General features: G+C 34.6%; 1 protein-coding gene across 1 annotated transcript; it reads left to right on the forward strand.

The window, feature by feature from the left end:
- The first annotated feature begins 3,731 nt into the window (after window positions 1–3,731).
- On the forward strand, window positions 3,732–11,906 carry LOC107923945 (auxilin-related protein 2). The gene is made up of 8 exons (XM_041081270.1): window positions 3,732–4,727; window positions 6,829–8,491; window positions 8,586–8,694; window positions 8,788–8,888; window positions 8,993–9,058; window positions 9,636–9,725; window positions 10,941–11,117; window positions 11,328–11,906. Exons 1-8 carry the CDS (start codon window positions 4,120–4,122, stop codon window positions 11,364–11,366), a joined length of 2,853 nt encoding a protein of 950 aa, XP_040937204.1. The 5' UTR covers window positions 3,732–4,119; the 3' UTR covers window positions 11,367–11,906.
- The last annotated feature ends 371 nt before the right edge of the window (window positions 11,907–12,277 follow it).

Consider the following 12,277-nt stretch of genomic DNA (forward strand, 5'->3'; position numbering starts at 1 on the left):
TTCAAGGTTTTTCCATTTTATTTACCCAAATTTTATCAAAGGGTTATATAATATTATATTTAGAAGAAAACTAATGAAAAAAAAGGAAATAAAATTTCAAGATAAACTCTTTGGTATCAGGAATTGACTCGGAAAACGGCTTGTTAGTTGAGAGAAGTATTTTTTTTTCTTTTTTGGGCTTTACAAATTTATAGATGTTGAATGCATTTGTTTTAAAGTTGAAACTTTGGTCAGAAAGTTTGATGATCAGTTGATAGAATTTGTAAGTGAGAAGGGTTAAATTTATTGAATTATTTAAAATTAGGATCAAATTGATAGAATAAGTAAGTATTGGGGACTAAATGTGTTATCAGACAAGATAGAAAAAGGCTTTCTCGTTATCAATTGAATAGTGGGTGACCAAAATAGAAATGAATTCAAACGTTAGTATCTAAATTAAGAATTGTTAAAGTTAAATGACCAAAACAAAATGCGGTCATAATTAAATGACTATTTATATAGTTTAGCCTTAAATAATTCACCTTTTTAACTCTCCCTTAAAAAAATTATAATAAAAAATCAAACAAACAAAATTTAAAATAACATTAGTATCGAATTAAACTATGTTTGATCATAAATATTAATTCTTAGACGAAATATGATGCGTACATAACATTAGTGTTTTATTATTAATTAATATAGATCTTACTACGCATCATATTTTAGTGAGCATGAGCTTTCCATACCTTTTGAATGCAATGGTGGAATTAGAATGTTAATTTTGAGGGTTAAGTTACAATTAAACGTGCTATGTAACAATCAATTTAAATATATAAACAATCGATTTAAAATAAAAAGAAGAGCCACTTATAAACATATAAACAACAGGATTAAACACACAAAGAGGAAAATTGTAAAATTTTTAAATTTAAGGAGCCTACTTATATTTTGGAAAAATCATAATATATCTATAAAGGAATAAATTGCTAAAACTTTAAATCTTGGGGGGTCATGATCCCCTAGCCTCTATTAGGTTCCGTCATTGCTCGAATGGAAACCATATCCTTCCGGTAATCATTTTTTTCCCTAATTTTTTTCATAAATAATTACCGCATGAATGAAGAAAAGTTCACCCGATTGACAAGTTTGATGCAGAATAATCGGAAGTAACTTTGGGATCATTTGACGAGAGAGATTAAATTAGGAACAAAACTGGAATCCTATTCCCAGGAAAAAAGATGTAAATCAAAAAGGAAAAGGTCAAAAAAGTAGATATGTTCCTCAATTTTCCATCAAACCAAACAGAATTAGCGCGTTTGTGGAGCCAAACGAACAATTCGTTAAAGCCAAAATACAAGTCCTTGCTTTGCTTTGGGTATGCTTAATGTTTTCTTCATTATACAGTCTTAGCACAAATTTGCATAACCTGTGGAGCTTGATGAACAAAGGGTCAAATAGAAGACAGATGTAGCCCCATCATTTATGACACTCTAAAACTAGATGCTGGGGCCTAATTCATGTGCCGATTTTAATGCTTGGACTGCTGCATTTGAATATGATTCAGAAAAAACACAGATTGGTGGGGTTGGGGGGAGCTTTTGCAATGTTCATGGGGGATCACTATGCCAACTTCTCCCATTCTTTTTGCACTATTTACTGCCCCATCACAGTTTACTTTAATAAACTCCTTGAGCTGCCGCTTTCCAGCTCACTGCCTTTGTCTTGTACTAGGTGATTATGCTACTACAAATCTTGTTGTTTTGAGTAATAAAATGTTTTAAGGTCTCAGGTCTTGATTTCGAATAAATATTGAGAGAATTTGTTACTTATATGAGATTTAATTTTATTCAGGTTTAAATTTAATTGAAAAATTTTAAGGTTTCGTATATCAATAGATGATCATTATTCTCTAAAGTTATTTAAACCATATTATATTAACTAGTTAAACTAATTGGATAGAGAACTGGTCGAAGTATTGGTCGGAAAAAAGATCTAAGAACTAATACAGATAGATTGAATCGAGAGGTTGAACTAAATATTTAATATTTAATATTTGATAATTTATTTAATTGAATGGATTATATTAATAAATTGATGATTTCACCAATTCACCTCCATAAAGGAAAGGGATTGTGCTGCCTTGTATCTAGTTACAGAGAAATGATTAAAGATTGCAGGAAAGGTTAATAATTTAATATTTTATATGTTTGTTTAGGAAAATAATTTGATAGATTTTCACTTTTGAAAACATAATTTATTTTAAAAAAAAAAGATAAAAATTTACTTAAATAAGTTAAATATTATTATTTTTGAAATGAATTTTTATTTTAAAATATTTAAATATTAATATCAATATTATAATTTTTATATTATTAAACATACATATTTATTTTTAAATATAATAATTATTAATATAATTAATGTATTCTGTTATTATTATTATTATTATTTTAACAAGGCTTGATACATTATTTGACACTTAAATTTGACATTTTTTTTAATGTGATACTTGTGTTTTTTATCTAATGCGGTACATGTATTTAGTGAAAATTATATATTATTTGAGTTTGAGGGTCGATTTGATGAAAATTATCATTAAATTATATTAGCAATTAACATTCATTAAATCAACCCTAAAACTAGAAAAAAAGTCACAACCAAGTTAAATACAAATTAAATAAATTCATAATTAACACAAATTTATTCTATTAATAAAATCATGAAATTTAAAATCTAATAATATTATCAATTATTTTTCATAAAATCAATCTTAAAATCTGAATTAAAAACTAAAAAAATTAATATTATTATCTTTTGGTATCAAAATGTATCATTGTTGCCAAATACAAGTACCGCATTAAAAAAAACACAAATATCATATTAAAAAATGTCAAACTCAATACGAATGACATATTAAGTCTTCTAATAATTTTTTAATATTACAATTTTATTGTAACAATAAATTTTAACATTAATAATAATTTTAAATTTAAGTAATATTCTTGAAAAATTTTACATTAATATTTCAATAATAAATATTTATTACTATATATAAATAAAATATGAATACTTTAATAATATAAATATGTATTTTTTCTAAAATCATGTTTATTTTTATTTATCAATTTTAGTTCTAATGTTTCATTATCCTCCCACGTATGTATAACATATGTAATTTTAAATTAAATTTTAAATAGGTATTAATTATTATTAAATTTATATAAAATATTTTTTAAATTATAAATTATCATCTTATTATAAAATAAAAAATTGGTTCTGAAAGGAAAAATGACTTCTGTAATATTTTGAAACAAACATAATTTATGTTGTGTTTATTTCATTAACAATAAATTTAAAAAAATGATTTTAGGAAAATTTTTTAAACAACTGAAAATCATTAAAACACTGCAAAATTAACATTTTTAGAAAATAATCCGTCTCCAAAAATCATTTCCAAGTAACTTTTTTCAGTGAAACAAACACAACTTGTTATATTTTATTTGAACTATAAAAGTCTATATATTTGATGTAACTAAAGGTTATCAGTAATCACCTAAAATTTTTGATCAAATTTTATTTCTGAAAATTTGGAATTTAGGTGGAAGGTTCTTTTATGAAAATCAAGCGATGTCTGAGATTTGCGAATTTTAAAGGGGTAAAATCACGAATGTTTAAACTTTTGTGGGTTCTTATAGAAATATCCGAACTTTCAAGGCTTCTAAGGTAAAGCCAAAATAAAAGAAATTTGCAAAAGCACGAACCGGTCTGGGAATCGGGCAGAGACAGAGTGGGAAGACGAAGGGAAGGAAAGTGCAAATAAAATAAAACATAAAAAAACGAAGCTAAAAGTAGCCGAAAACACAATTTCTTGTATTCCTTCCTTTAAGCTCTCTATTTTTCTTGTTTCAAAGTCCCGAATAATAATAATTGTGTATTATTCTCTGTATTTTTGCTAAAAATTATTTGAGAATTGACTCCTTAACCTTCACTTGTTTGTGTCTTGTTACTTTTATTTTTCCTTTATGTCTCCTCAGATCTGAACTTTTTCAGAAATATTTTTAAGGGCGAAATCGATTTGGCAAAACCAGCGACGAAAATTGGAAATAAGCGGCTGGTCGGATCCAAGAATCCGGATTGAAAATGGATGATTTACCAGGTTTATTTGCGAAAGATTTTGGGATCAAACCCCAAGGTAAAGCAGCCCCTATGGCACCTCCTCGAAACTCTTCTTCGGGTCCGAATTACGGGTACCGATCTGATTTTACCCGATCTTCATCCGCCAACGTTAAATCGTCATCCAATTCCATTTTCGATGATCAAGATCGCGACGGCGGACTTGTGTTTGACGACGTCTACGGTGGACCCCCGAAGTACTCATCCGAGTCTCGAGCCACAACCGCGCAAACCTCGTCTTTTGATTATGATTCCTTTTTTAAGGACCCGAAGCCGCCGGTTTATGACAAGCCTGTTTACGATGACGATATTTTCGATGGATTGCCTGGGATCAAGAGCTCTTCGACGACATCGGCCGCTAAGTACGATGACGTATTCTCGATCTCGGGGTCTCCGCCTCGTCCCAAGAATAAGTCGCCAAACAACTCTCCGTTTGATGACCTGCTTGGGAATCTCGGGGGGAAAGAACCGGAGATGAAGGTTAAGAGTGAGAGAGTGAAATCGGAGAAAGATGCGCCTCTGTTTGATGATTTGCTTTCTGGTTTTGGCCGGAGTAGCTCTCCTACACCCGCGAGGTATTTCCGGTTTTTAAGTCTCATTTAGAAATGAATGAACATTACAACACTTTGTTTTTTGCTGTGGTGTTGTACTTGCATTCTTTGGCGGACAGCTTAATTTTGGTATTTGTGCTGGTTTTTCATATAGAAAGGTATTGACACACAAATGCTTCTGAGGTTCTGAGATTTGGTTGCCGTTTTGGCAGCTTAGTTTTTGGCATACATAGGGGGCAATGTATTAATGAAATGGGCATGTACAATTAAAGAATTTTTTTAGTTTCAGTTGGTTAGGATTAGTGCTTGTTTTCTGTTACTTAAACTTCAATCGAGGTTATGTTTACTGTTTTGATGTGTTCTAAATATTGGCAAGTTAATAAATTGCACGTTGGTGTGATTAAGTTGTGTGGTGTTTGATAATTGACTAAAGAAGGGAACTTTTTTTGCAAATATTGACTTAAACGAGTTGGCTAGTCAATCGTTTGTTTAAAATATGTTCTATACTAGATACTTTCCTGTGATCTAGTAGTGGGATTTTCTGTAGAATGACTGAAGAAGGCTATTTTCTCTCAAATATTGACTTAGACGAGCTGGAGATTCTAGGTTTATTTATCAATTAATGTCTCTTATTTGTCTGGCTTCTAAACTGCATAGCTTTAGCTTTTCCCTGAATTATTTAGTTCCATGTAACCAACACTGCTGGCGTTGATCAAGACTGAATTATCTGATGTAAATGTTGATCTCATGGAATTTGCGTTGCTGTAAAATGTTGCTACACTGTGAATATGTAATGAATACAAAAGAAATAATATGTGGATTTTTCTCAGCTGGGGAAGATATGTACTTTGGTTCAGTTGCATATTCAAGGGAGCATTACATTTGGAGTAGCAACTACTGTAGAAATCTTCATCTAGGATGAGGAGGGCTAGCCAAAAGCTGTTTTTGGGATTCCAAATTGCCTTACATTGAACATGCATATTGAATAGGGCATATTGAGCTCATCACTCTCACTCATCACTTTCATCCACCGTAGAAATCTACATCTAGGATGAGGAGGGCTAGCCAAAAGCTGTTTTTGGATTTCAAATTACATTACATTAAACATGCATATGTAATGGGATATGTTGAGCTCATCACTCTCAGCCATTTCCACCAAAGAAAAGCTGTACCCTCCTTACTGGGTATCAGCTGTGAAATGAATATATATGCAATCCTTCAATTCCTATATGCTAATGTTGTAGACAGAGTCAAGAGGGCAATTAACATATAAAAGTCAACGACCCATAGCTTCTTTGGATGACTGAGTCTAGTCAATTGTGATGCTTACTAATACCTGAGTCTTGATATTGGCAATTAACATATAAAAAGTGATCAATGCATATTCATACTTTCCTGATGTATTGTAACTAATCAGATTCAAAGATTTTTTTTTTTTTTGAAGCAACTTGAGTTGTTTCAGTGTGTGATACCAGGTTCATACTTGCATGAATATGACATCTTATGAGAGGTATAACATGAATGCAAATGTAGCTCTATTAATCCTCGTTTGGTCATCTACCTCTGCGAATATCTTTTGTTGGTTGAGGAATGCTTGTCATCCTCTGTTTATTTCTATTTTCTCTTTTAAAGTGGAAAAATTCCTAGATTCAATTCAATGGTTAGGTAACCTTCTTTTGGTTATTGAATGTTGTTGTAAATAAGCTAGGACAATATGTACTGCTAGAAACTCTGAGATTGGCTTATGGGTATGATAACCTCTCTCTCTCTCTTGGATTTGAACACCGTAGTTAGAAACATGGCCATATCTTTTCCTATAAACTTCAGTACATATCAATATTGTCATTCATGGTGTTTTTACTTGTAAATATTTTATCTGTATCCAGACTTGGAAGAGGTAAAGAGACCAAAGATACAAAACCTTATTGTCCTTACACTTGTGGTTCTGGGCTAGATATGTTTATGGTACATTTGGACTCTAAACACTTTGTTTGAAGCTTGAGATCATGTTTCTTTCTTTACAGTTCTATATTTGTCCAATGCATTCTTATTAGTCTCTTCTTCTTATGGTACTTGGCTTTACCATGCAAAAGTTAGCTGATATCATGCTACATCCTTTGGACAGATCAACTTCAGATGCTGGTCAGTCCCAGAATCCACCTTCAAATTCAAGTAAGACTGGGTCCAATTTGATGGAAGACCCTTTTGTTGTCTTAGGATCAACATCAGACCCTGCAGATGCATCCTCAGGGTTGTTTATGGACCCCTCAGAAGTAATAAGTAAACCTAACGGGTCTGGGAAGTCAAGAGTGGAGAGTTCATCTGGTAGTGGGGGAGTGTTTGATGATATAGATCCTCTTGATGGTATTGAAAAATATGTACCTCCAATGTCATCCGAGGTCAATAAGAGGGGGAAGGATAGGAGCCCTTTAAGAACTGCAAGTGGACCACAATCTGCTGCTAGTAAAGAGCCAAACGATGAAGATTTGGGGAGCTATACAAAGAAGAAGATGCCTTCTATGGAGGAGTTTCCAGGATCTCATGAACCTGTGTTTGACATGCCCAGTATGCCAACTAATTTTCATAGCTCTGTTGGTCGAGCTACTAGCCCTCCTGCTTACTCGAATGTTGGTTCTAATGATACTAGTTCCCAGGTAAATTCAACTCCAAGATCTGAGAACTTCGACACATTTGATGATGTGTGGCTCACTGTATCAGAGATTCCCCTCTTTACACAACCTACTAGTGCCCCACCCCCTTCAAGACCACCACCTCCAAGGCCACCACGGGTTTCAAAGCCAATGCCAGGCTCATTTTCTTCCACTAATGCAAAAAAGGTCAATGAGTTTTCTTCTTTCCCAAATTCAACTCAGTACTCACAGAGCTCTCAATCAGCTTATGCTGCAGCAAGTAGCTCTGTTACCTCTCAAATTGATGAACTTGAAGATTTTGCAATGGGTAAGGCCCAGAATAACTTTGAACGGGCTGAAGGTTTTCCCAGTGATGATTTTGAGACCAGTTCTGCTGCTGCTGCTTCTGCTGCAGCCATGAAAGAGGCAATGGATAGGGCTGAGGCTAAATTTAGGCATGCTAAGGAAATGAGGGAGAGAGAGAATCTGAAGGCTGCTAGAAATAAAGAAGCTGGTCATATGGATAGAGATGAGAGAGCTATGCAAGATGCTTTGAATAGAGAAGTTAGAGAAAAGCAAGAGAGGCTGGAGCGTGAGAGGCAACAAAGGGAAAGAGAAGAGGAAGAGAGAGAGCAAAGGAGGCGTGAAGTAGAGAGGGAAAGGGAGGAGAAGGAGAGAGAACAAAGAAGGCTTGAGAAAGAGAGGGAGCGAATTAGGAAGATGGAGAGGGAAAGGGAAAGGGCCAGACAAGCTGTTGAAAGGGCTACTAGAGAAGCACGGGAAAGAGCAGCAGCTGAAGCTCGTGCAAGAGCTGAAAGGGCAGCTGTTGAAAAGGCAGCCACTGAAGCCCGAGAACGTGCAGAAAGGGCTGCAGTGCAGAGAGCACAGGCTGAAGCCCGCGAAAGGGCAGCAGCTGAGGCAAGAGAAAGAGCAGAACGAGCTGCTGCAGAAGCAAGAGAGAGGACTGCTGCAACAAAAGCTGAAGCTGAAGCAAGGCTTAGAGCTGAAAGAGCTGCTGCCGAGAGGGCTGCTGCTGAGGCTCGAGAAAGAGCAGCTGCTTCTGCAAGGGCGAGCCAGCAAAAGAATGACGATGATCTTGAATCATTCTTTATGGGTTCTCGAGCAAGCAGTGCACCAAGGCCAAGAGCTAACTCATCAGTGAGAATCTAAGGCTGCCATGCTGTGTTCATCTTCTGATTCATGCTATAGTGTCAGATTGTCTGATTTCTAACCTGAGCTGTTGCTCATGCAGGATCCCCTGTTTGATGGACAAAACAAGGGAGGGCCTGAAGTATCATCTAGCATGAGGAAAGCTTCTTCAACTGCAAACATTGTTGATGACCTCAGTTCTATTTTTGGAGGTACTTGTGAATTATAGATATAATGATCTTTGCAATTTGTAATATATGGTCTTCTCCATAGTTGCATTTGACTAAGCTGCTTTGCTGCTAAAGCTGCTGCATCTTCTTCTGGAGTGTTCCAAGAGGTTGATGGTGAAACTGAAGAAAGGAGAAGAGCCAGGTTGGAACGCCACCAAAGAACTCAGGAGCGTGCGGTATGTGCTCCATTGCTCCATGTTACATGTTTAATTTATCTTTTCTCTCCTTTACATTTTCTACTGCTTGCTGGCCTTGGTTTACCATTGAGTTTGAATTCCAGGCGAAAGCATTGGCTGAGAAAAATCAGCGTGACCTTCAAGTTCAAAGGGAACAAGCTGAGAGACATGTAAGTGGTTTAGGTTTTTTTTTTTTTTAATTGAAATCCAACAGTAAAGGACTCTTGCTTTGGCCCTAGCCTTTTATCATACACACATTGCATGATGGCATAACATTTTATGAGTTGCAAGTGTTGTTTAGGTCTGAGGTTGCTTGTGCTTTACTCTAGATGTTCAGTTAGTGTTAAAGTTAACTTGTATAATTGACTCTGGAATAGTTTACTCAGTTTTTTTACTAATACTAATGTATAAAACTTCATCAATACTTTTTGTCTCAACTTTGTAATTCTGGTATCGTCAGTGAGATGAGTTAGGCTGGGGATTTAATATCTTATATGAACATAAAATTGTGCTGACTTGCCCAACAAGCATTGCACTCAAATGATATGTTAATTTGGGTTTGGTTGGCTTAAGTGATTGAAAGTGTTATTGCTCATAATGTGTTGAAAGAAATAGTTACTGTCTGGAAAGCATTACGCTGCTTTAATATGTTATGTTTAAATGAGTGGGTTTATATTTGTGTGTGCATTTTCCTAGTAAGGTCCTTTATTAATCACTGTCTAATATTGATCTGTGTTGGTATTTCAGAGAATTGCTGAAACACTAGATGTTGAAATCAAAAGATGGGCTGCTGGGAAAGAGGGAAATTTGCGTGCTCTGCTGTCAACTCTGCAATATGTGTGTTATTACTACCATTCATCTTGTTTGTGCTTTCTTGCATAATATTTTATGTAGGAACAAACTATTTGATTTGCTGTGCTTATTTTTTATTTTATAGCGTGCTTGGTTGGTTGTTCTCATTTTATTGCTTAAATACTCAGTCTGATATTTTACTTTTGAGATCTTTTGTGCATGTGGTGGATGACTTAAAAGGCAAATTATGATATATGTGTTGGAGGAAGACTGAGTAAGATGAATTCAAACATAAGAAAGAACTTGTGGTCGAACTCTAAGCCTCCCCTGATGACCTACTTTTTAAGCTGCCAAACTCTTTACTTACTGTGTACTGCTGTTACATTAAATGGATACACTGTACATGTGATGCTGATTTTAAGTAGAACTCAAAACTGAAAAGGAGATTGGACTGGCAATTTCAAGTGTCCAGATGCAATTTTTGTTATCTTTACTGTCTGATTTAGCTGTGGATGTTTAGAATTAAGGTACTGAAGCATAAGAGTATGCTTTCGAAGCTTCTTCCCTTCATGATGCTTACTGTCTGACTTTTGCAGTTCTGTTCTTCTAGTCAAGAAACTATTCTTGTGCCTGGCATGCAACTCTCTTTTGAGCATTAAACTTTCTCAAACCCCTTTAGAAAGATTTAGTGTAGGTGGATCTCAAACTTGTTTTGAGCATCTAATACTCAAACTTGCAGAATGCATGGGCATCCTTTGCAAAACTATTCATAGTGCTGCTTACCTTTTGGTTAGATTTTGGTATCCTAGAAGTTGGATAAACATCTTGTTAAATCTTTCATCTCACAATTGATGGTCTTTTCGGATAATAATGCAGACTATACATGTAATAGTATTTAAGAAGGCAATGTGGATTCCAGCATACCATCTTTAGTTCTTTCATTTTCTTCTCGTCTTGCTAGCAGTTGCATAACAATTTGAATTCACAAGTTCTTGGACATGCAAATAATTATTTTGAGGATATGTTTAGTGTTTGTAGCAATTGAATTGCTTGAGAATGAGATTTATTTTCTTGCATTTATTTGCCTATTTGTCCATTCATCTTAAGCTTTAATTGTGCTCCAACTTCTAAATTATTGTGATGTGGGCAGTGCTTTAATTTTGAAAATGTATGGTGGTGGGATCTTTTAAAAAGTTCAGGGAAAATGTGATGTTATTGTTTTAACTAATTCGTCTTGTGAACCTGTTCTTTTGTGATTAGGTTCTTTGGCCTGAATGTGGCTGGCAGCCTGTTTCTTTGACAGATTTAATCACCGCTGCCGCAGTTAAAAAGGTTTACAGAAAGGCAACTCTTTGCATCCATCCTGATAAAGTCCAGCAAAAAGGTGCCAATCTTCAGCAGAAATATGTTGCAGAGAAGGTGTTTGACTTGCTCAAGGTACTTTATAAATGTTTTGCCTCAAGTTCTTTATGGTTGATGTGCTATTTTACTATTAGAGCCTCAATTGTACCCATTTCTATATTTATTTCACTTTTTCTTAGATGGGAAAATTTGCTGTTTGTGTATCACTATATCAATGCCCTACTACCGCATTTCTTTCCATCTTGCTTTCGGTCTCATTCTATTTTGTTTCTCTATGGTAAATAGGAAGCATGGAATAAGTTCAATTCAGAGGAGCTTTTCTGAGTTCAAATCGTTGATTATATAGCTAAAGAAATTCGTCGTTTGACAAACTAGGCATTGGAGTTGAATGAAAACACGACTGTCCAGCAGCTATAATTCGCTTAGCTGCTGCTGTTGCCTGCTTTGGTTTGATGATTCATTAAGTCAGCTGTTAAAGAGTGGCACATGATGCTAGCTCTCGCTTCAAAGGCTTGTGAGGTACGTATGTGAAGAGTGAAGTACACTCTTCTTTTGTTCTGATGTATGTACATTAAAAAATCTTCATCCAGCTAATGTGCGTGGAAATTTGGAATCACCGGGTTAGTGTAGATTAATATTCATCAAATTGGTCAGAATGATATGCACAAGTTGAGGGGATTTTTGTGTTAATTCTTTTTTATAATATTGTTTTGTTTGTGTTTCCGTTTCCCCCATTTCCCCACCTTTTGTGGCAAATACAGTATGTCCTTTTCATATAAAAAGAATAGTACAAGATATGTATGATTGTTGAGAGATGGATACTCCGAGGTGGATGATTCAATATAATTTCATTTGTTTCTTCTATGACACGGTACTTATTTCTTTTCTTGCTAATAAAATTGATCGTATTTACCTCTTTTCTTTTTTTTCTATACAAGCAGAATGTGACTGAAACTATTTGCATTTAGTGTAGAGGATTATTCCCTAGTGTCATGATTGATGGGTTTCAGGTTTTCAGCATTTGTAACTATATTTCCGAAGTTTTTGTTTTGTTGTTTTTGGATGTGGAATTGTTGCATTTGTAGCCAGCTAGGATCAGAATATTCATTCATTGATATTCCAGTTTGTCATTTCATCACTACCCAGTCTGGGTATTAATGATTGAAAAGGAAAAGACCATCCAGATAAAACAGAAGCGCGACAAAAGCAATATAATATTAAATGAAACGTTTTAG

This window comes from Gossypium hirsutum, chromosome A11 (assembly GCF_007990345.1).
Source record: "Gossypium hirsutum isolate 1008001.06 chromosome A11, Gossypium_hirsutum_v2.1, whole genome shotgun sequence".
Taxonomy (NCBI): Eukaryota; Viridiplantae; Streptophyta; class Magnoliopsida; order Malvales; family Malvaceae; genus Gossypium; species Gossypium hirsutum.